Source organism: Tachypleus tridentatus, chromosome 10, assembly GCF_004210375.1.
Source record: "Tachypleus tridentatus isolate NWPU-2018 chromosome 10, ASM421037v1, whole genome shotgun sequence".
Lineage (NCBI taxonomy): Eukaryota > Metazoa > Arthropoda > Merostomata > Xiphosura > Limulidae > Tachypleus > Tachypleus tridentatus.
In genome coordinates this window covers 132,071,951-132,096,736 of record NC_134834.1, presented here as the reverse complement: position 1 = coordinate 132,096,736, position 24,786 = coordinate 132,071,951, and the positions used below count along the sequence as shown (strand labels likewise).

Genomic DNA, 24,786 nt, shown 5'->3' with positions numbered 1-24,786 from the left:
AAGTTCAACACATGGCAATGGTGACCGCTTCGGCATGCCGAAAATCACCTGACTTCTAAACTGGTGTTATTTATATCTACAGTGTGAAATATTTATTGAAACACAACTTAGACTTTTAACCCAACATTAGATCCTATTCAAACCGCCGTATTTATATATTTAATATTAATCCACTTCTTGTAATAGTAACAATTACAGTTAATGTGGTATAACCGTTGTTGTTATATTTATGCATCACAGGCCTTCCTAGAAGTGTCCCAGGCTGGATGTTGGGTCTTGGAGAATAACACTTTCAATTCCTCTCTTAAAGAATCTATCTTAGTAGATTTCCGTTTGTCTGAAGACTGCATGATCAGAGAATTCCCAAGAATACCAGAGGTAATACAGTTCTACTTTGCACTTTATAAGTCTTTAGGAATTCTTCAGGTAAATGAAATATTTCAAGATTTTTTTTGTTGCTTGAGTAAAACTCTACCATCTTACGGTAAATATTTCACTTACAAAAAAAGTTTAACAAACTGTAATAACCAACCTTCTGGTTAGGCCTAAAGTTTTCATTAAAATGCACAAGTGATCAAAGTTTTGTGTGAATCATAGGTATTCTGTAAATGTCATATTTTAATAATCAAAGATCCAGGGCGTTGTTTTCTCGTGTGTAAATATGCTGTTGTTAGTCTAAATTAGTTTCGAACAACAATGAAGACAGCGTGCGACTGACGCACAAATGTATCATAACTAATTTCGACAGTTTTAAAACTACTGAGATTTTGTTCCATTTATTGTGGTTTTACCACGAACCTTTTAATCTGATGATTGTTTACATTAGTCTGACATAATGTATTATTGTGAATATGTAATTTGATTGTGACAAAAATGGGTCTCGAGCATCATATTATGAGAAATAAGATGTTTCACTGGAGCCCAAAGTGGTCTCGAACATTATGTTCTAGTGAAGGTGTGGCCAACGTTTCAAACTATATCTTGTGCCATACAAAGCTCACGACAAGAATAAAAAAAAACTTTCAGGAACAGAAATAAGCAATAATATTCCTCCTGGCTCCCAGTCCCACCAAATATGCTCGCCCTTTCAGCCGTATGGAGCGTTATAATGTTACGGTCAATTTCACTATTCGCTGATAAAAGAGTAGTCCAAGAGTTGGTGGTGGGTGGTGATGACTAGCTGCCTTTCCTCTAGTCTTACACTGCGAAATTATGGACGGCTAGCGCAGATAGCCCGCGTGTAGCTTGCACGAAATTAAACAAAAAACAAGAATCCTTCAGGTATTTTGTTGATATCTTTAAAGACGAGTGACTGGTGTAGAATATCGATCTGCGATGTGATATGCGTATAAGTAAATACATATAGGTAAAACAAGTATTGTCTACGCAGTTAAAAACGTTGAAAGAGCATCTCTGCCACCACTGGAAAGCAGGATTTGGCTTTTGAGACGCTAATCGCCCACACCTGTTCTAACGTGTAAGTAAACTAAGATTGGATAAGATTTCGAAGTTCAATGAGTAACCATTGATAAAAAGTTAAATGATCAAGTTTCTTTCATATGACAGTTTTTGCTGATGAAGCTTCTGACATTTAAAGTGTTTATTTATCTGTGGTAAGTTGACAAGAATAAGTTGTTTGTCTGAAAGTATTTTAAAATTTTTAACTTTTTTTTTCGACAGTTTATTTCCTTTAGCATGGTGTTGATGATGCTCATCGTGGCAGCGTTCCTAACTTTGAGTGTAATGCAAAAGTTTTTCATTCTTGTGGCGTTTGTTGGAAGCTTTTGCCCTATTCCGCTTCTTGTTCAAGCACCTTTGTTTGAGGTGTATGACCTATTGTTACTACAGAACACAGGGTGAGTATATTGACAGAACAATAAGACATCACCTCTCCACTGCTATTAACATAATATCTTTTGTGTTTTGTAGGTAATAGATAACTGACGTGTAACTCTGTATAGAATATAACTGCTTATAAGCTTATTCTCAGTAAATAATTAAAAAACATTATTATCCAATCGTAGTGAAAACCTCACTGGAGTATATAGAAAAGAAAAACTTTTCTCTGTTTGAAAACTTTTTCCTCGTCAAAATATAGAAGCAATTAATTATCTTCGTAATATAATAAAGAACTAAAACATTTATTTTGATTTACCTTCATGAATGAAGAAATTGAGGCACAAGAAATAAGTGCTGTTATTTTTCAAGCAGCCTTTGATTATTAGCAACAACTGTTTTAGTCAACTTAAATTTCTAAAAATTGATCCATCTTAAATATATGTACCTTAAATAGGTAAAACTTAAAGTAGCTGGTCCCCTATCAGTTTCTGTTACTTGAATATGTTAATAAATTATTTGAACAAAAGTCCTTGTATCTCATAGGAAGCATTATATTTGTCATAACTGACAAAAAATACGAACTCTGTAGTTGCAATATAACTCCACTGCATTTCTGTTACGTTCAATGTGAGAGGCTTAGAGAGTTATCGATAGAAAAAGTTCAAGTTTTTATCTTCTTTTTTCTGAAACAGAAACATAGATCATGGCTCAACCCCTTCCAAATATCTTGCCATTCTAGTGGTAGTACTCTTCCTCATTGCCCTGCTGATCCACGGCCACCAGGCGGAAGCCACCGAAAGATTGGATTTTCTGTGGAAACTGCAGGCCGTGGAAGAAAAGGAAGATATGGAACATCTACAGGCTTATAATAGAAAGCTTCTTAGTAATATTCTTCCAGCCCACGTGGCTGAACACTTTCTGGCTGCTGACCACAGGAACGAGGTAAATGTAGTCCCAGGCGGCTATTTATAAAGGAATTATTTACATTATAATCAGTGATGACGAGAAAAGCCACTTGTAGAGAAAAATATATGTGTAAAAATGACTGGTATGGGTTGAGAAAACTCGATGTAGAGCAGCGAAGAATTATCGTCAGGTTCACAAAGAAAGAAAGAAGTAACTAACCGATAGCTGATTACATGTTTGAAGGCGGTTGTGTAATTGAGTGTATGAATGTAGAGGACGTGTTTAGATGTTTGACATTTCAGTTAATACCAAATTTATTCAAAAACCCGGCACAAAACTGAGGTCTATACTATGTAAAAACTACATTGACAAACACCACACCAACATTATTTATAAAATACAACGTGACAGCTGCCAAGACTTCTATATTGGAGAAACAAGTATAAAATGGAAACCAGATTCAAAGAACAACAAAAGTCACCTTCACACGTTTTCGAACACTGCAAATCAAATAAACACAACATAACCATAGAAAACATCCAAATACTAAATAAAGAAACATAAACAAACGCAAAATTAAAGAAGCCTTACTTATACAACAACTCAAGCCCAAAATAAACCAATACAAAGGAACACCTTTATACCTATATTAATAAATGTATCCAACATCTAAGCACGCCCTCCACTTTCCTACACTCAATTACACAACCCCCCTTAAAACATGTGGTCAGCTATCGGTAGGTTACCTCTTTCTTTCTTTGTGAACCTGACGATGACCGAAGAAGATCAAAACGTTGTTCGCTCCTCTACATCGAGTTTTCTCTTTTTATACCAGCCGTGTTTACATATACAATGGTACCTCGGTTCTCAAACGACTCCCTTCTCGAACAATTCGGTTTTCGAACATATTGTTTGAGAAGAAATGTCTTGGTTGTCGAACATAAACTCGGTTGTCGAACCAAGCTGTCGTGGCCCGAACCACCGAAATAACCCGACTGATGACCCGAACGACCCTTCGACCATTTTACCCGCATCTGTCGCTCAGTCCACACTCCCGCTAAAATCTGCTGTGAACGTTCTCGTTTTTCTTTTTTTCTTTTTTTTCTAAATATTCTGATTAAATAAGCCACCATGGGGTCAAAGAAGGATAATGAAAGCAGCAAACCAAAAAGAAAAGTTGTTAGAGCCACAATAGAGGTTAAAAAAGGTCTCATAGCGAAGTATGAGAGTGGTGTTCACGTGTTTGACCTTGCTACATAATTTGGTATGGCGAAGTCTACAGTCTGCACCATACTGAAAAATAAAGAGTTCATCAAAGGAGCTGATGTTGCAAAAGGAGGAACAGTGCTTACGAAGCAAAGATCACAAACAACAGAAGAAGTAGAAAAACTGTTGTTGATTTGGGTAAACGAAAAACAGTTAGCTGGTGATAGCATTTCTGAGACCATCATTTGTGAGAAAGCAAAGCAGTTGCATGCTGACCTCCTGAAAGACACCCCTGGAACGAGTGCTAATACAAGTGATGCCTTTAAGGCTAGTAGGGGGGTGATTTGAAGACTTTAGGAAGAGAAGTGGCATACATAGTGTGGTGAGACATGGGAAGGGTGCCAGGCAGAAACAAACCTCATTAGACAAGTCTTTAGTGAGAAATAAGTCCAGTGAATCTCAAGCAGGTTGTAGTGGTGCAAAGAGACAGAAAAGAAAAAGAACTCCAGAAGGAGAGTTCCCTGGCGTTTATATGGAAGGTGACTCCCCTTCAAACAATAATAACTCTCCTAGTCTCCACCTACCTCACCACTTCACTTACGCCACCAGCTCTCCTCAGCACAGGTTAAGTGCAGTTAAATTTTCAATTATTATTTTTTTATTGTGTTTATAGTTTTTGTGGTTGACTTAATGCATGTAAGTATTATTATACAGGTATAACTAAGCAATATTTTTACTTAAAATGCTTCATAATGCGTAATTTTTGGAGGTCTATAAGGGATTAATTTAACTTACAATATTTCTTATGGGAAAAATTGATTCGGTTTTCGAACAGCCTTCTGGAACGGATTAAGTTCGAGAACCGAGGTACCACTGTATATATTTACATTATATTTCTATTTTATAAAAGGGACATTTAAGATAGACCAAGTCCTCTTTGCCAAGAAAGAAGAACTTATTAATTGCATACTATACAAGAACAGTCACTTAACGTTTAAACTAAAGGAAATCAAAAAAATGTGTGTTAGAAATGTGTGTAAAAAATGTATTGTTTTATTTTGATGAACTGTCTCAACAACGTTTATAGCTGAAGAATGATAGCTGCTTATTTCTCTAGGATATCTTTACAGTTTGTCCCTGATGAAGAAAAATTTAACTTTCCAAAGCGGTCAAGTTACAATTTCTTGTATGAATGTGTGTGTGTATGTGTTTATTTTTTTCATTTTCCATTTAACATTATTTATTTGACTGAAAAATATTTCGCATAATGACGTAAAATTTCTATATTAAAAACATACACATTTCTTATTGTTTGTTTGTTTGTTTGAAATTTCGCACAAAGCTACTCGAGGGCTATCTGTGCTAGCCGTCCCTAATTTAGCAGTGTAAGACTAGAGGGAAGGCAGCTAGTCATCACCACCCACCGCCAACTCTTGGGCTACTCTTTTACCAACGAGTAGTGGGATTGACCGTCACATTATAACGCCCCCACGGCTGGGAGGACGAGCATGTTTGGCGCGACTCGGGCGCGAACCCGCGACCCTCAGATTACGAAGCGCACGCCTTAACGTGCTAGGCCATGCCAGGCCCCACATTTTTTATTATTAGCACAGTTAACAAGATCGAAAATGTAATGTTTCTATTTTAATGGATTTTTGTATGGTTGATTTAAGCTTTACATGTTTATTTGTAAATAACTGTTATTTTTAGTTTCGCACTTTCATCACCATTTGTGTTCATATCGGATAAATCTCCAATTTTGAAACTAGTTATCCAGCAAATTTTCTTTTATTTTTCATATTTTGGTTATTTTACGAAACATGTTTTTAACTTCTAATTTATTTATTTTCTAATACCGTTTGAACATATTTTAAGTCACAACTATCTGTTGATTAAATAAAGCTTGGAGAATTTAATTTAAAAGTTTTTTCTTTTCAATTATTTGTTTGTTGAATTCGCGCAAAGCTATACGAAGGCTATCTGCGCTAGCCGTCCCTCATTTAGCAGTATAAGACTAGAGGGAAGTCAGCTAGTCATCATCACCCACCGTTAACACATGGGCTTCTCTTTTCCTAACGAAGAGTGAGATTGACGGATTGACTACACATTATAATGACCCCACAGCTGCAAGGGCGAGCATGCTGTGTGACGGAGATTCGAACCCGCGACCCTCAGATTGCAAATCGAGCATCATAACAACCTGGCTATGTCAGGCTAAAGAGCTATTTGTACAACACCCAACACAAGTATCAAAATCCGTTTTCTGTGTCACTGGGGGGGGATAGTTTAAAAATATAATTTGGAACAGTCGTATGTGTTGTTTTAGTTCCATTTAGCCAAGTTTTATAAAATTTTGTGATTTCATGTTAGAAATATACATACAACATGCTAATAATATATCTCAACTACTTCAACTATATCAATATGATGAAGAAGAAAAATTTGTGTTGTATGGTGAACTTTATTCCCATTTTAACACATTTTCTTTCCTCTACCTTAGTAGATAACGTGTACGTATCACCCTTACTTGACCTGACACAGTTATTTCTCTTGGAAATGTGGACCACTGAGTAAATAGAAATGCTTTCTTCTACAAACTTATACATTATTTTAGTTTTTAAAATAAAGTACTTGCAATCCTTTTAGAACAAGTACAAGTTTTGAAAACGAGTAAATGATTGTTTGTCAAAATATGTGTGAAGAAACCTTTAGGTTTTTGCAAATACATTTGGAACATACAAAGCTTTAATTATTTATAACTCTATGGCTTTTTTCAGGACCTTTACCACGAACAGAGAGACAGTGTCTGCATTATGTTTGCCTCTATCCCTAACTTCAGTGAGTTCTACATGGAATTAGAAGGAAACAATGAAGGAGTGGAATGTTTGCGACTACTAAACGAAATCATTGCGGATTTTGATGAGGTAATCTACTCTATATATATTTCAGCAATTCATATACTACTTTTTATTTGGATATTTGTGTTCTTGTTTTGCCATATGGGATTTCACGTCACGTGATGAGAACATGAATAGAAGATTCTTGAAATACAGGTTTCTTTGAGTTTGTTTTTCAACGAAGTATTAAAGATGCAAGTGTTACTCCATACTCGACAAAAGTCAAAAAGTAAGCGAAATTGTCTTAGCGTCTATTGTAAATTCACATCCCTCGGCAAGTGTTAGTAACTTAACTTCCATAACTTAAGCTCAACAAATTAAGTTCCTTTGTTATCATTAATTAGATTGAACTATGCATCACTCTTCTTACTGAATAATCCAAATGAATGCGTCCGACAAAAACAAAATACTGCATTACTGGTGTAAGGAATGGGATTATTTTAGTAAAAATAAAATCGAGACTTAGCTTCAAGATTGTAACACTTGATAGAATAGAAACTGTTAAATATAATGGTAATGATTCAAAAGAAGAAAGAAAATCAAAACTATAAGAGGCAGAAAATTAGAAGAAAGAGAAAGAAATTATAAAAGTGAAACATGAGATTTACAAAAGAAATTAACCTGGTTGATTGCAAGATTGATGAAACCATTTTAAATACAAAGTAGGGCATCATTGAAGTAAAAAATGAAGTACAGAACAACATCAGCGAAGTAAAGAAGGATTGTGACAAAAAAATCGTAGTACAAAAGGCATTAGTGAATTGACAAATGCAAGGATCAAACCACTCACACCTTTCCCTACATGTGCTCAAGAATTCTAACGGAAAATGTCATTAACTATGCATTATGATATAAGAGAATCCACCTGGTCTACTCTCGTTACAAGGATGACATTATTAGTTAAACTAATTTACCAAAAAGTATATTACGTAGGTCCACTATTTAACACGGGATTCCGCAAGATGTATTGAAATGTGTTGTCGAGTTCTGTTAAAACTGCGTCTGTGCTAAGGAAAAATAGATTGGAAACATATTGTAACACACAATCTTTATTTAAAACAGTATAAATCAACAGTATTTACATTTCACTTTATGAAGTCTTCTGATTTACAACACTAAAATGAAAAGTTCGATTCTCCTCGGTGGACACAGCAGACAAAAAAGCCTAAAGTGGCTTTGTTATAAGAAAACACATACTTTATGAAAAATGAACAAACCATCTTCTACTCTGAACGTACCGGGTTGACTATATTCTTTCAAGACTTATTTCCAAGCTGACTCTCTAAAGATGATATCCTAGTCTGATCAAATCTCATTGTAGTTAAACCGGTAATGTCACAGTTGCAAAGGAGAGTAATCTCCAAGAGACTGAAAAAGAGAAAAGGAAACTAAAACAATCTCAATTTAGTGAATTTCTTTACCATGTCTTAAAAACTGTACGTCCTTGAACAAATTGAAACTATTTGAAAGATTATACATGAAATAAAAAGTAGAAAAAACGTAGTATGTGGTACAATAACTGAAGGAACAGAAGAAAGAACTAGCTATTTCTCTTGTATTAGCATACCTAAATGTTCAATATCCACTCATAAAAGGTGCAGCTGACAGTAATTTTGAAGTGGGAGCAGTGTTATAACAGTGTTCTTGTCTTTCAACGGTTGATGTTACGTAGTGAATACGTGGTGCAATAGCTAGAACCTTCTTGTAAGTTTGGGATTGTGTGTTTGTTTTTTACATAAATATATTACGGTGGTTAAACTAGTGGCCTTAAGGTTCCTAATTCAACACACTGATTTTACAGTAACTAATTGAATGATGGGTTTGTTTTTGAATTTCGCGCAAAGCTACATGGGGGCTAACTGCACTAACCATCCCTAATTTAGCAGTGTAAAGCTAAAGGGAAGGCAACTAGTCATCACCACCCACTGCCAACTCTTGGGCTACTCTTTTACCAACAAATAGTGGGATCGACCGTAAAATTACAACGCCCCCACGGCTGAAAAGGCGAGCATATTTGGTGTGACGGGAATTCGAACCCGCGACCTCGGTTTATGAGTGGAGTGCCTTAACCACTTGGCCATGCCGGGCATGTAAGTTTAGGAAACGATTTAAATAGTATGAAAACGCTGTTAAATTAGAGTAGGATTGCTTGAGTTAACAAATGTATTAGTTTGTTAATTACTTTCAGGAAGTTATTCAGTTAGTTCAATTTGGTTAATATTTAGTCTGTGTTTCAACGAAATAGTAGAGATATGAAAAGTTTTGTTTGTACGTAATTAAGCACAAAGCTACACAGTGGGCTATCTATGCTCTGCCTAGCACGGATATCGAAACTCAATTTTAGTGGTGAGAGCTAGCAGAATATCGCTGTGCTACTGGGGGGCGACATGAAAAGTACTATACGTTTGAACAAATGATCAAATATGTGTGAAATTGTTATACTATCGTCTACTATAAACTTAGACCCATCAGTGGCATAAGTAAAGTTAACTTGTAGAAGTTCAATAAACAAAATTATTTTTACTGGAAGAAAATTTTGAAAAATAAGAATTCACATTCTCTAAGGAAGCAACGTATTTCACGTTTAACCTCTATTATATACAGCGATGGGGTTGTACTGTCTACTAGATTTAACTTAGATATATAATTATATCACTGCTATGTAGATCTTTTTCTAAGATACCTTTCTTACTACGTAACGTTCTATTTTTTCAAATCCGTAGATTTTGTCGTCTAATTTCATTTAAGTCTTAATGTATTCGGCAATTTCAAATTATATATTTCTCTGTATATCTATAGATAAAGAATATAAATCAAATATGTTTTTGGGTTGTTCTAATACTTTTATTTTAGTATGGAACATATTTCATCATTTTTCTATATACGTATGTTATGCGCCGTATTTGAAGAGAACAGAACATCGGTTACAACTATATTACTCTGAACTAAATTTTAACAAACACATGCTATGCCACGAATCATCTATTTGGATTTTAGATTATTCTTTTTTATATCTCCTTTTATATTTCAGAGAAGGTTAGGAGATCAAGGCTTTTTTCTTTTTGCTTGATTATTTGTGGTTAAGCGCAAAGCTATATAATTAGCGAAATGTGCTGTATCCATCACGGGTATCGAATACCGAAATTTAACGTTACAAGCTTTCCTGCTTACCGTTAAGACACTGAAGGAGGAGAGTGGAAACAAAGCGTTAGTACTGAATTTTGCGCGAAGCTACACAAGATCTATCTGCGCTATCCTGGTCATCGTCAGGTTCACAAAGAAAGAAAGAGGTAACTGACCATATGCTTAAAGGCGGTTGTGTAATTGAGTGCAGGAATGTAGAGGGCGTGCTTAAATGTTTGATATATTAATTGATACAGGTATAAAGGTGTTCCTTTATATTGGTTTATTTTTGGCTTGAGTTGTTGTATAAGAAAGGCTTCTTTAATTTTGCGTTTGTTTATGTTTGTTTCTTTATTTAGTATTTGGGTGTTTATTTAATTTGCAGTGTTCGAAAACGTGTGAAGGTGACTTTTCGTGTTCTTTGAATCTGGTTTCCATTTTTTTACTTGTTTCTCCAATATAGAAGTCGTGGCAGTTATTGCATTGTATTTTATAAATAATGTCGGTGTTGTGTTTGTCAGTGTGCTTTTTACATAGCATAGACCTAAGTTTTGCGCCTGATTTTTGAGTAAATTTGGTATTAATTGGAATGTTAATTAACAGAATATGTTCTGTTACTAGTTTTTGCCAAATGTTGGTTATTTGTCTGCTGATGTTGGGAATATATGGTATGGAGCAAGTATATGGTTTCGTGATTTTTTGATTCGTGAGATATATTTACTTTACTTGGTTGATTTTGCTTTCTGTCTAGGTGTGTTCGTATAATGTTTTCTACGGTTTGTGGAGGAAACTTATTGATGTTGATGAAGTATTGTTTTATTTTGTCTAATTCGTCGTTAATTTTATCTGGTGAGCAAAGTTTTATGGCTGTGTTTATTTGGTTTCTTAGTATGTTGAGTTTTTGTTTTGTTTCAAAACATTTTTCGGTGGATTCCTCTTTTAAATTGTGTATCGGTTCTTGTAATTTTGAGGTTAAGAAATGATATTTGATTGCTTTCTTCCTGTACACATGTGATGTTAATGTTAGGATGTATAAGGCAAATGTGATTGAAAAAATTAAGTGTGTGTTCTGTGGATGTGAATCCCGCAATCGTGTCCTTTACATATCTGTACGGCCTGGCATGGCCAATCGTGTTAAGGCGTGCGACTCGTAATCTGAGGGTCGCGGGTTCGCATCCCCGTCGCGCCAAACATGCTCGCCCTTTCAGCCGTGGGCGTGTTATAATGCGACGGTCAATCCCACTATTCGTTGGTAAAAGAGTAGCCCAAGAGTTGACGGTGGGTGGTGATGACTTTGCTTCCTTCCCTCTCGTCTTACACTGCTAAATTAGGGACGGCTAGCACAGATAGCCCTTGAGTAGCTTTGTGCGAAATTCTAAACAAACAAAATATATCTGTACCAGTATTGTTGTGGATGTAATGCTGTGTTAATTGCTTGTGTTTCAACTTGTGTCATAAAAATATTGGCCATTTGTTTGTATATTGTTGTGGTTGTTGAACATGGAATTTGTCTTCATCGTGGTGAATTATATGAAGGTTGCTGATTGGTTGATGGGAATGTCTATTGATGGGTTAGGGTCTCGGATACAGAGTTCTAAGGCTACCTTGCAGGCTTCATTGGTTGGGACTTCTGTAAAGAGGGATATGACATCGAAACTGGCCATTAAGGATTTATGATTGAATTGATTAAGGTTAGATTTGAAAATAAAAGAATATTTGATGAATGAGCTGGCTGCTGTTACATATTTGGAGAATGCTCATGCTATGTATTTACCAAGATTGTGATTAAACGATTCATTTGTGGACATTACTGGTCGTAGTGGACAATCTGGTTTATGAGGTTTGGGGATGCCGTATATTTGTGGTGTGCGTGAGTCGGTCTTGCGTAGGTAGAAATAAAGTTTTTGAAATTGTGTTGGCTTTTTCATTTTTAGTAGTATTTTGTTTAGTTGGCAAAAACTAGTGACAAAATATAACAAGCCAGTTAATACCAAATCTACTCAAAAATCAGGCACAAAACTAACGTCCATACTATGTAAAAAGTACACTGACAAACACAACGCCAACATTATTTATAAAATACAATGTGATAACTGCCACGACTTCTATATTGGAGAAACAAGTAGAAAATGGAAACCAGATTCAAAGAACACAAAAAGTCACCTTTACACGTTTTCGAACACTGCAAATCAAATAAACCGAACATGACCATAGAAAACACCCAAATACTAAATAAACACACGCAAAATTAAAAAACCTTTACTTATAAAACAACTCAAGCCAAAAATAAACCAATACAAAGGAACACCTTTATACCTATATTAATAAATATATCCAACATCTAAGCATGCCCTCTAACGCCCTGCACTCAATTACTCAACCGTCTTCAAGCATGTGGTCAGCTATTGGTCAGTTACCTCTTTCTTTGTGAGCCTGACGATGACCGAAGAACGTCGAAACGTTGTTCGCTCCTCTACATAGTGCTTTCTCTTCCCATACCAGCCGTTTTTACATTTATAATATTTTCTACAAGTGGGTTTTCTCGCCATTACGGATTATTATCTGCGCTAGCCGTCCCTAACGTAGCAGTGTAAGGCTAGAGAGACGGCTGAAAGAGAGAGCGTGTTGGAAGTAACAATGATTCGAACCTGCGAACTTCAAACAACAAGTCGATCTCCCTAACTACCTGGCTATGCCGGGTCTCAGACAGAGATAGAAGACAAATGTACGCAGTGTTGAAAGTTACATTGTATTTTAGTCCTAGTAACAGAGACTTGTTAGGCTTTTTCGATGTCGAAAGTATAATCGTAAATAGATATTTTAGCTAGTGTAATCTTTTGTTGTTGTTGTTGTTGTTTGACAATTAGTTTTATAAAACTTGTTAATACTCATTAGCAAACTGTTATGCATAAAATTATGCAAAATATAATCAAATATGAATTGAAATGGATACATTCAAGATAACTTATATTTTAATAATGTTTTTAAACTATGAATTGACAGGTAACGTGCACTCAAAATATTATCGTATCACCGTACTTGAATACCTTTTAATTCCAATAATATTTACGTGAGTGATAATTTCGAAAATAAAAGTTATTACCCATAAGGTTTTCTTTTATTAATAATACACGTATTTCTACTTTCGTAATAAAAGTAAATAACGTTACTTACTTTTATCATGTAAGTAGAAACGCATTCTTTGTCACAGCGTGTTTCAAGTAATCATAAGGATTTTTATACGTTTAACTATTTAGTCTAAAAACCGGAAGATCAGTTCTACTATTTCGTAAGTTGAAAGGTTATTTTTAATTATCCGTGGAGCCAGTGCATTAGATTCGCGTATGACGTATTCATATCATATCTGCACCCTGAGAATGGAGAAAATAAAGTTATCCGTGATGGGAAACAGAGACGAGACGGGAAAATCATGACCCCTATTGCAAGTCTTCATGCACACAAAATAAAAATTTCGTAAAGTTGGGGGTTGCACATTGTGTAATAAAAACGTTTTTTTTTCAGTGTCATATAAGCAAGAGATCCATTTGAGTAGGCCCGGCATGGTTAAGCGTGTTAAGGCGTTCGACTCGTAATCCAAGGGTCGCGCCTTCGAATCCCGGTCGCACCAAACGTGTTCGCCCTTCCAGCCGTGAGGACGTTATACAGTTACGGTCAATTCCACTATTCGTTGGTAAAAGAGAGCCCAACAGTTGACGGTGGGTAGTGATAACTAGCTGCCTTCCCTCTAGTCTTATCCTGCTAAATTAGGGACGGCTAGTGCAGATAGCTCTCGAGTAGATTTGCGCGAAAAACAAACAAACCATTTCAGTATGATAGCTTTCATTAAGTTTCTCTTTGCATTTACCAAATTTATCAGCATTGGTTTGTAGTAATAAAGAATGGACTACTGGAGGATATTGTTAGTCAGATGAGCAGCTTCTACTTGGATACCTAAATTAAATCTTACTTCCTTTCTCCAAATATTCAAGGACGTGTAATTATCAGTGATGATTATTTAACTAAATATTTAAAAAAAAATATTTAGCTAAGAGTTTAAACATGCTTGATGTATATTTGTGACGATCTGTTACTGTAAAATTTTAAACTTTTCTCCCAAAATACCCAAGAATGTTTAATGTTTTAATATGGTGATATATTAAACAATTTTAATTCTTTGAGATGACGAGAAACCCACTTGAAGGTTAACCTGAAGATGACCTTAGAAGGTCAAAACGTTGTTTTTTGCTTTATAAGTAAAAATGTTAATACCCAGTCCAGCCGTCCTGAGATACAATTTTAATTATTATCTTGTCAATAACAATGGTAAAATCCAGGGCTATATTTCTCGTAGTGAACAGAGCACAGACAACCTATTCTGTAGCTACATGTTTAAAGAAACAAGCAATGCTGTTCTATGTGTTCGAGGCTACTAGATTTGTTTTTATCAAGATGTTTCATTTTCTTGTAGTGCCCTCTCTTTATTTAAAATTTTCATGACGAGGTTTTGTTTATCTTTTTCGCAGATTATTGAAGAGAAGCAGTTCGTATGTATTGAAAAGATTAAGACGACCGGCTACACATATATGGCTGCCTCCGGCCTCACCTCTGCTTCTACCGATCTGGATTCACAGACACATATAACAGCCATGGCAGACTTTGCTATCCGCCTCAAGGAACAGCTGGACTATGTTAATGAACATTCCTTCAACAACTTTAAAATTCGGATTGGTAAGAGAGAATCAAGCATGCAACATTTTTTTTTATACCAAAGGAGACAACAGGCTATCAAAAATAACTATAATTTCATCGCTTTTATTACGAACCTGTTTCTGTAGCCAAAGTATGAAGTAATTACTTCTAAGTTTCTAATTTTTAAGTCTTTAGGATGCCAATTTTTTGTTTTTTTCTTATTTGCTAGGTCACCGATCCCAATCCTAGGGGAATATAATTTTCATTGTGAGGGAGGACAAATAACGATATTAAACTTGCAAAATTAATTAGCAACATTATTTTATTTTGTGCGTTACAAAATATTTTGTTTACTATTAAATTATGTTACTTGTTATAAGACGGCATGCATGTAATTCAGTTTTGCTTTCTCTATGACTTGATTAATGTAGACTCTATAAATGAGTTTCATTAGCTATTGTTTCTTTTTATTAAGGTTGAAACTGTGTTTACCTGTGAAATAATTCAGACCATATATATTTGTTCGTAAAATATCAAGTAGAGTTCGTTGTGGCCCGCCATGGCCAGGTAGCTAGGCGTTCGACTCATTATCTGAGTGTGGCGGGTTCGAATCCCTGTCGCACCAAATATGCTCACCCTTTCATCCATGGGGGCGTTATAATGTAAAGGTCAATCCACTATTCGTTAATAAAATAGTAGCCCAAGAGTTGGCGGTGTGTGGTGATGACTAGCTGCCTTCTCTGTTATTTTACATTACTAAATTAGGAACAGCTAGCGCAGATAGCCCATGTTTAGCTTTGCGCGAAATACACAAACAATATTTATTATGTTTAATGTAGTTGTACGTTGTCGTATATTTTTCGTTTATAATCACGTAAAAATATTTTAAGCCTTTCTCTTGAAATGTGTTTGAAGTTTTAAAGTTAATTTTCTAGTATCAATTGAATTTGTCCTTTGTTCAGCAGTTTAGAATAAAGTCTGGCGGCAGATAACGTTACATATAGTAGCTTTAGCAAAAACAAAATAAACAAATAATGAGGAAACCGCAAACAGAATAATTTTCCTTCTTTAGAACAACTATGTGTATTAATTCTTGATTTAATTATACAGCTGAATATTATTGATGGGATTAACAGGTACGTAACCTAATAATTATGGTGAAAGTTACTGTAACTGCGGAGTCTTGACCTGGTCTGATGTTAGGGCGCTCAACTCTCAATCTACCGGTCGCGAGTTTCAATCGTGTCACCGAATATGCTCGTATTTTCAACTGTTCGATTAGAGTAGCTCAAGTGTCTGCGGTGGGTATTGTTGATTAGCTGCTTTTCATCTAACCTGTCACTCCGAAATTAGGAACGTCTAATCTAGATAACTCACGAGTAGTTTTGGGCAATATTCAACAAAACCAGACAATTATCTACAGAGCTTGGGCATTGTACGTGATTTGTAGGCCACATTTCTGTATAATTCGTTATACAATTTACAATACCACAGTTACTTAATCTTTAAAACAACAACAAAATATTTAATAGTGGCGATAATTATGTTTTTTTGGGACATATATTTTGTGTTTTTATAACAAAAGGCGTTTATGAAAACTGAGTCTCAAGTAATATAAATTACTGTAAGAGCTTATAGAGCCCATTAGAAAGTTTGTTTTTCCATTCTTGTCATTTTCTGTAGGTTTAAATGTCGGCCCTGTAGTTGCTGGTGTGATAGGAGCTAAAAAACCTCAGTACGACATATGGGGTAATGCTGTGAACGTAGCTAGTCGTATGGACAGTACTGGAGAGATGGGAAAGATTCAGGTTTGTGTGAGACTGCTATTTCAAGTTATTATGAATGTAGTAATTATAGACGTTATGGTACTGGCTTATAAAACACTTTTATTACAACAATGCATGCTTTATATTTGTCACAAGAATTCTTGATTATTTCGAAATAATTTCTGGAAAGCGTGTACAGAAAGCTACATGAGTATAGCAGCCTCCGTACTCTGTGTGTGACAATATTTCACACGAAACGTACATAATAAAAAGTACATAATTTGTAGTTTTGACAACAAACAAACAAAATGTGTGATTGATATATAGATGTAAGCTATACAGTAGTAATAAAAAATGTAACATACTTTTGATATCCTGCTCTACTGTAAAGTAAGTTCAGTTTGGAACTATTGTTTACTTGATATAAAAGTTCCAACGTGTAGCTAACATAAACAAACGTTGTGCCTTACAAATTAAAACTTAATATAAAGATGATCGTGAAATAGTAAATTCAGAATACAAAATAAATAAAGATCACATATCTTTTTTTCATATTTCAAAAAATGAACCCTACGGTTGCCCTTTATTTAGACAAACAACTCTGCCAGTGTAGAGGCATATAGGCCTTGTTTCTGGCGTATTCTAGAGGTAATCGTGTCGTGAATCTTGGGTGTGAGTGTTTCGTGATCCGTTGCCGAAAAAGTGCGCTTCGCACTTTGGAACCGTGCGTGCGTTATAAAAGAGATAGTTAAATCTAACAGTTGGCGGTGGATGTAACGAGAAGCCGCCTTCCCTTCAATTTATCGATTGAAAATTAGGGATGGATATTGCGAATATTCTAAACAAAAATGATATGAGTCTACAAAACAAGAATGTTTGGGAGTTACCTCTTCGTGATTTAAAGCGAATATGTCACAATACGATTGATAAAAGATATATTGGTATATTCTTTGAGTGTAGTTATATTATGCATTTGTTCTGACATCTGCTTATACACTTGTATCTGTTGGAAATAAACTGTCTGCAAAAACAAGGAAAATTAGAATTTATTTTCTTATTATTTACATTGAATATGTTGACTTCTGTTGGGTCTCAAAATCAAGTTTATTAAAAAGCATTCTTAGAATCTCACTTTCCTTTTTAATAATTATATTATCAAAAAATTTCAAAGTCCTTCTTGCGTTGTCTTTGACACTACAGGTTACACATGACATCTACGTAGTCCTGAGAGAACATGGTTATAGACTGGAATGCCGAGGGTATACGAAAGTGAAAGGAAAGGGAGAAATGGTAACATATTTTCTAGAAGAACGAAAATCCTGAAAGAAAGAAATCAGTGTCTCAAAAATGTTAAATTATTCAAGAACTTTATCTACCTGTGTCTTCATTTCTTTCTAAGAAGTGTCCAAAAGAGATGAATGACTTCATCTCAGAGTTCGACCATGTGTCATACGACTTAGTTTAGCTCTTCAAACGTGTAAAGTGTAAAGAAGGTATATTTAAAGAGTAAATATTAAGATGTTGTAATATACATAAAAGTAATATTAATGAATTGCAACTACTTTCTTAATATACGTACTGTGGAAGTAGCAAGTGAATTTCTCAAGTAAGTCACAGACTTAAATAACGTTAATCTTACCTTGTAGAATATTGCCGAATTTCTACGAAAGAAGGCGGTTTAGTTAAAGTATTTTGTGAAAATGTTTTTTGTTGTTTTTTTCATAAATAAGTGTCTATTGTATTTTGTTTTAACAGTAACTTTAAAAAACATATATTGAAGAAACGTGTGTTCTCTCCACTGTAGTCGCTATTTAATCTCCAAAAATTCTCTTGATCTTTTAAATAACGCTTAAGTTTGTAAATTTTAGGAAACAAGATATTCGTAAATTTACCTGTATAGTGGTTACAATATATCGCTATGATGTTCTCTTAATACTTATTCTTAATTATTTTCTATATTAGTATGTGTAAACCAAAATTTATAGGAAGCTGAGTTATATTTATCCAGATATATAATACCATAGAATTAATGAGCCTTTTGTGATTTCCTTGAAAGCATGTTGCTGCCTAATTCGTATTGTTCTTAGATAATGAAATTTTCCTGCATCCACAAATATTTTAAATGTCGTATTTTCATCACTATTAGCGGACGTGAACAGAATATATTCTTAGCGTTCTGTAATCACTTATATAGAGCTCGTCTCTGAAGAGTCATTGAAAAGTTTCGTAACTGTGATATTTGATGAAACAATAAATACCAAATAGAGAAAGCTACGTTTCTGAGTTTACACACAATATCTCTTGTCTTTATATTTTAGAACTGGGAAGTAAGGTTACTAGTTACTACAAGTGTCATTTATGTTATCAAATACACTAATTTGTTGTCATTTTGTACAGTTCCTGCAACAGTCAACCTATTTCTTTCTTTCCTTTTACAACCTTACACGAATGGAAAATTGTTTGTAAAGAAGTTCGTGATACGTTTAGACAGTACTGCATATTCTGTATTTCACTTTATAGTATACTTTTTTATTCATTTAAATACAGCATGAATTACAATTTACTGAAATGGGTGAATCATTTTGAGAGTTGATATTGAGAACTGAGCAGAATATAAACTTTAAAAAAATTGTTTGTCACTAATGACTTGATTTGGTTCACCCGTTTTCCAAATGTCGTTGATCACATTATAGAGTTAGAAAATTATTATTTTAGTAACTACCCGTCGTATCTTGTAGTGGCTGTATAGTGACAAAAATAAACTTTCGACTCCCAATATTGTAGTGACCCTGATCGAAACCATATCAATAAATTGCTTTAGTTAATAAGAGAAGTTAGAATTTCCTAGATTAGGTAGAACCATATAGGAAAAATGGCACGTATTTGTTTTTACCAAAAACGTCCTCTTAGCTGAAAAATGGCGTAGATATGTCATGGAGCCTACTCCACCTTAATGTACCATAAATCTTTATGACAAACGTAAGAATAAATGTGAATGAGGTTATTGTACTAAAACCGCTTTAAATTATAAGTAAATGAAACCCATTAACTGCTCCATATTGAATTTTAAAACTAATGCCTGTATTTATTGTACGAATTGCACTGTAAAAGTGATGTGCCAACGATCAACATTAAAGTAAACTTGAAGACAGATTTCCTAGCGTTTTTCTAAATTAAACTATTAATATAAACCACTGTACATTTTTGAAAATTGATTACCTTTGATTTGAGAATCGGAACTCAACTACATATAAAATACACATAATTCAAAAGAATTTTGAGTATTTAACATGTGTTATTCAAAATATTTTCCTGTAACGAATTGGTCGTTACGTTTGTTGAACATGGGTTTTTCTTTTATACTGTATTTTTAAATTATTAAATTCCACTTTATTGTTATACTATTATATGTTTTTGCTTAACAAATATGAATTAAGTTTTCGTTTTATACGTACTACCGAAATATGTTTTAATTATAGGCGTTTAGTTTTATATCTTTAAAGCAATGCGGTCATTTTCAATATTAAAATTATATCTGACGTTGTTTACCTGAAAATAAATACTGAACTATAAGCACACGCTTTTAGAATATTAAACTTTATCCAAATGGGACTAAGGTCTTGTTTAACTTCAGTTTTTCACTCCTACATATCCTCCATTAGCACAGTCATATGTCTGCGGAATTACAATTTCAGAAACAAGGTATCGATAACTCATTGTCTAGATTTGCGCTTAATTAAAACCAAACATTTCTATAGAAAGGAACTAACTAGACAGATCTGGAATTCTTTCGTCTTAATCATTTTAAAATTTATAAGAAAACCATTGTATATTAGCTAGATTTTGCTACTGAAGAAAATCACTGGTGAATTCTACTATTAAATAGTAGGCTTAAAGAAATAGCTGAATATTAAGTGTTATGTATATGAGTTAGACGTTATTTTAGCTCGACCTTTGTTGTATTTGATAACCTTTCACATTGGTGATTTCAATAATGATAAATGTTGAGCTGAAGATACTGAAATGCTAACGAAAAGTATTGTCGTCTTGAGGCGGAAATATTAGATATACGACAGTTGCACACCGTCACAGTTTATGGAGTTTGTCTTAATTGTTTTATATTTTAAGTTTAATGGATAAAATAAAAAGCATATTTAAAACCTTTCTTTCTTATCAGAATTGAAAAAAGTAGAAATTTCGGAGTTAAATATGAATAAAACATATTTTCATCCCATTTCTTTTATGTTGAAGTTTCACTTTGAGTTGTACACATTTTAATCTTTTCACGCTTAAAAGTGGCGAAAGATATTCTAGAAATATTGCCTCAAAATATATAGTTCTTTATCATGAAAATTAATGTTGCGTATTACTTTAAAATATGCAAAGTGCATTTATATGCGTCAAGCACAGATTAACCTCGTAATACTCTCTATAATTTTCTTTTATATCTATGTACGTACGTGAGCATCAAAAATAATAATAATTTTTCCAAGAATTATATTGGAGATGACCAAAAAGTGATTGGATTATGCTTGAGATAATTAACATTTCACAGACTGTATGTCGACCTTTAAATAAGGTTTCAGAAATACATTATTTCTAAAAAAAACAATATCTCATTTTACTGTAAATAAATCTCCTAAGGAATACAGAGTATTATGAAACACATATTTGCGCAATTAGTTATGGGTCAACATGGACTGTCTTAACGTGAAGACATCCACGTGTTCAGGAATTAAATCTTGATTAGAAGATATTACATTTTTCAACAAAAATACTGCCACACACCACAAAACGTTACAAGTGTCAAGCTTAAATGTTTGAAGTTTTGAGTTTTGTAGATTGTTTCTGATAGTGTGAATCTCATGTTTTCAAAGAGATGAACATTGCAGTTTGTTCAAATGTGAACTATTATATACTAACACAGTTTGTATGCTGATTGTTCAACAGAAATGAAGATCTTGAAATTTCACTTTCATTATTAATTTTCGTTACTAATGTTATCTCTAGTTTTTCTAAGTAATTTTTTGCCATAAAGAAAACTTATACCGAGTTTCTTAGTATGATAATTTTTACTCAACTAAGAAGATTTTTTAGCTGTTCATGAAATATGTGTGAAACTGTATTAAAATAAGCAGTAGCAGATTCCATGTTACACTTATTGTTATCCCTAACCTTTCAATCAAGTTTTTATAATTTACATTTTACTCGTGTTGTTTTCCTCTCTGTGAAAGTATCTTAAAAAGCTAAAAAAAGCAAAAGAACAACAGTAGAATATCTAATTAAATATGTGAATGCTCTCTAAAATGGATTAAATATTTAAAAAATCTTTTTAAACAAAAATAATTGCTACTTTATTCGTTGTTTTAGAAAGGAAATTACAAAATACCGGTAATATGTATTTAGTTTTAAGCGCATTATTATTGACGTATTAATGCCAAATTTGCCAATTTATATATTTCAGAAACTAAAGTTGTCCATAGTCTTTCATTTGGGTTCATTGTTTGATAACCAGACTTCCATATAAAAATCACACAGAGATACAAACTTCCAAATTGTTAAAACACGTGACAGACGGCTGTGCATTATGTTTCTTGTTTCTAAAGGTAATTTAATGTTAAGTATGAAATACACTGTGAGTTTCTTAGTAATGAATGTAAATTAAATAGATTTTTAAAATCATGTAGTAGATAAAACTGCAAAAGCTGACTGATATCTTATATTGAATTTTATATGATTTCCTAAAGGCAAGTTTTATGAAATATAACACGTTGGGCCCGGCATGGCCAAGCGTGTTAGGGGCGTGCGACTCGTAATCTGAGGGTCGCGGGTTCGCATCCCCGTCACTCCAAACATGCTCGCCCTTCTAGCCGTGGGGGCGTTATACTTTGACGGTCAATCCCACTATTCGTTGGTAAAAGAGTAGCCCAAGAGTTGGCGGTTGGTGGTGATGACTAGCTGCCTTGCCTCTAGTCTTACACTGCTAAATTAGGGACGGCTAGCACAGATAGCCCTCGAGTAGCTTTGTGCGAAATTAAAAAAAACAAACAAACAAACACGTTGTTCAACAAACAATGTTTGTATGAGTAGATTGATCTAATAGAGGGTGTTCCAAGTGTGTTATAAAAATATTGTAAAATTTTATATATATATTTAAATATTATGTGAATACTGGTTTGTGTTCCCTCATTGAGCCATAAAGTATTTCCTGTAGTAAAGACATTATGCTGATAAAAGAGCGAAATACAGAATTTATTCTCAAATAGAAAATTATTACAAAGTGTATTATATTTTCATCTATAAAATAACACTGAATATCATGCCTCTGAATTATGCCAGTAATGTTTCTATAACGAGTTCCTTGAGGGCCTGTGAAATAAAACATTACATCTGCGAAAATATCAGATTTATTAAACCTTGAACTGAGATTAAATGAACGTAATGATTTAAAGAGAAACAACTACCACCTCCAGAAATAAGTTATGGATCGTATTTAAATTTTTTAATCTGGATGTTGTTGCATATGTACGTGTGTACGTTCCTATATCTATATATATATATACACACACATTTAATATATGTATGTTGGTGTGTGTATATTATATATATATATTCGTAAATTGTTGTTGCTCTTGCACTAAATGCTATAATTACTTCATGTATGTGAAATACCACCGTTGTTAATCACTTGTGGTTGGAAAAGAAAATAAACTTACGTTATTTTGAATTCTACCCTTACATGTATGTGGGTTGTTTTGTTTTTGCAATAACAAACTTTTTAATTTTATAAAATATTACGTTTCAACTTTTCTATACTCTTCACGTGAAATTAAAAATAGCAAGTACAGAGTAATTTGAACCTCAATATAATCTGTAAGACGATTTGTATTTTATTTCATAAATACTTTTGTTTTGCAAATAAAAATAAATCACTTCACTTACAAAGAACTAACTCGAATTCTCAAGCTTGCGTAAAAATGTTTCGGTTTTAGTAAATTAAAAACAAACTTACAAGACATAAAAAATATAGCCACTCGATTTAGCCTTGACAAATCACTTTCGCTTTAAAGAAGAATATGTCAGATTGAAATGGAATATTTCATAATCATTGGAGCTATCAACTGCATATGTGAACCACTTTAGGGTATTGATCACCATCGGTTTAGCTTCCCGTTAGTTTAATTTATAGTCAATACTTCCTACATAGTAGTTCAGTTTTGTAGTGTGGCATTGCGTCATTATCTTAGTTACATTGGTATTTGTTAATTAGTTTCTATGGCAAATTAACGCATTCTGTAAATTTATTCTATAATTTTTATTATTATTATCATTGAACATCCTAGAGGATTATCGTATTTCCTTTTCAGCTTTTACAGATGATTTAACTTTATTGCTTCCTGTTGCCTGCTTCATACGTTTTGTTAAGAGACAAAGAATAGTTATGATGCCGAGTGTACTCTTGGTAAATTCTCTCTGCTTCACTTAACACATTAGCAAGCGTCATAGATATTTATCTTTTTGAAAAAGTGAATCTACTTCAGTAGTTCAACCAAAAGCTATTGTTTCTGTTTCCTAAATAAGGTGCAATATATATTATTCCTTCATTGTTACTTTAACTAACATAATTGAATAGGCTGTTAATATATATATCATTTCATTTTTACTTTTAATTTTGCCTTCCAGTGTCTCAATGTTCAGTCTGGGAGCTCACATACCTAAAAAAACGGGTTTTGATACTCGTGATGGTTAAAACAAATAGCCTATTGTGTAGTTATGCGCTTAACAACAAACAAACAATTTTATTTTTTATTATTCTGTTTTCACTACAAAGGTTCTTTTGCATCGTAGCTGTAATATTGTGTTTAGGACTAAATAAACCTAATAAGTTAATATATTAATATTAAGGCTAAAATTGTTTTTAACATCTTTTTCAGTAGAAGTTTCAAGAAGTATATTTTATTAGCTATACTCATTACCGAATTCGCGCTTTGGTATCGCTCTAAGCAAATAGATTGCTTTGATATGAAGTTAGTATTAATAAATTAAAAATAATATTCGAGTACATTTAAAGAATCTTGATAAACTTCTGTATTAAGTACTAACAAGTCTCAGCATACATTTGAGTTTACTGTCCACCATTGGGACAGCAGTAAATTTACGGACTTACGATGATAAAATCCAGGCTTCGATTCCCTGCGATGGACACAGCAGATAGCACAAAGTGGCTTTGCTCTAAAACAAATAAACACTTAATACTGTTACATACATTCCACGGCCATGACTATCGACATTTAATTGGAAAAGGTGAAAATTCAAGTAAATTTTTTTTGGTTTGTTTTGAATTTCGTGCAAAGTTACTC

The 24,786-nt window shown here is 33.7% G+C and overlaps 1 protein-coding gene across 2 annotated transcripts in view; it reads left to right on the top strand.

Annotated features, from left to right (window-relative positions):
* The window catches only part of LOC143230337 (adenylate cyclase type 5-like), a 207,302-nt gene extending 184,207 nt beyond the window's left edge, over positions 1-23,095 (top strand). For both annotated transcript variants that reach the window (XM_076463731.1, XM_076463732.1), the window contains exons 14-20: positions 241-378; positions 1,681-1,856; positions 2,532-2,781; positions 6,729-6,875; positions 14,495-14,699; positions 16,344-16,468; positions 17,627-23,095. In XM_076463731.1, coding sequence (XP_076319846.1) covers positions 241-378; positions 1,681-1,856; positions 2,532-2,781; positions 6,729-6,875; positions 14,495-14,699; positions 16,344-16,468; positions 17,627-17,749 — 1,164 coding nt within the window. In that variant the 3' untranslated portion in view covers positions 17,750-23,095. The remainder of the gene's footprint in view (positions 1-240; positions 379-1,680; positions 1,857-2,531; positions 2,782-6,728; positions 6,876-14,494; positions 14,700-16,343; positions 16,469-17,626) is intronic.
* Positions 23,096-24,786: the final 1,691 nt, after the last annotated feature.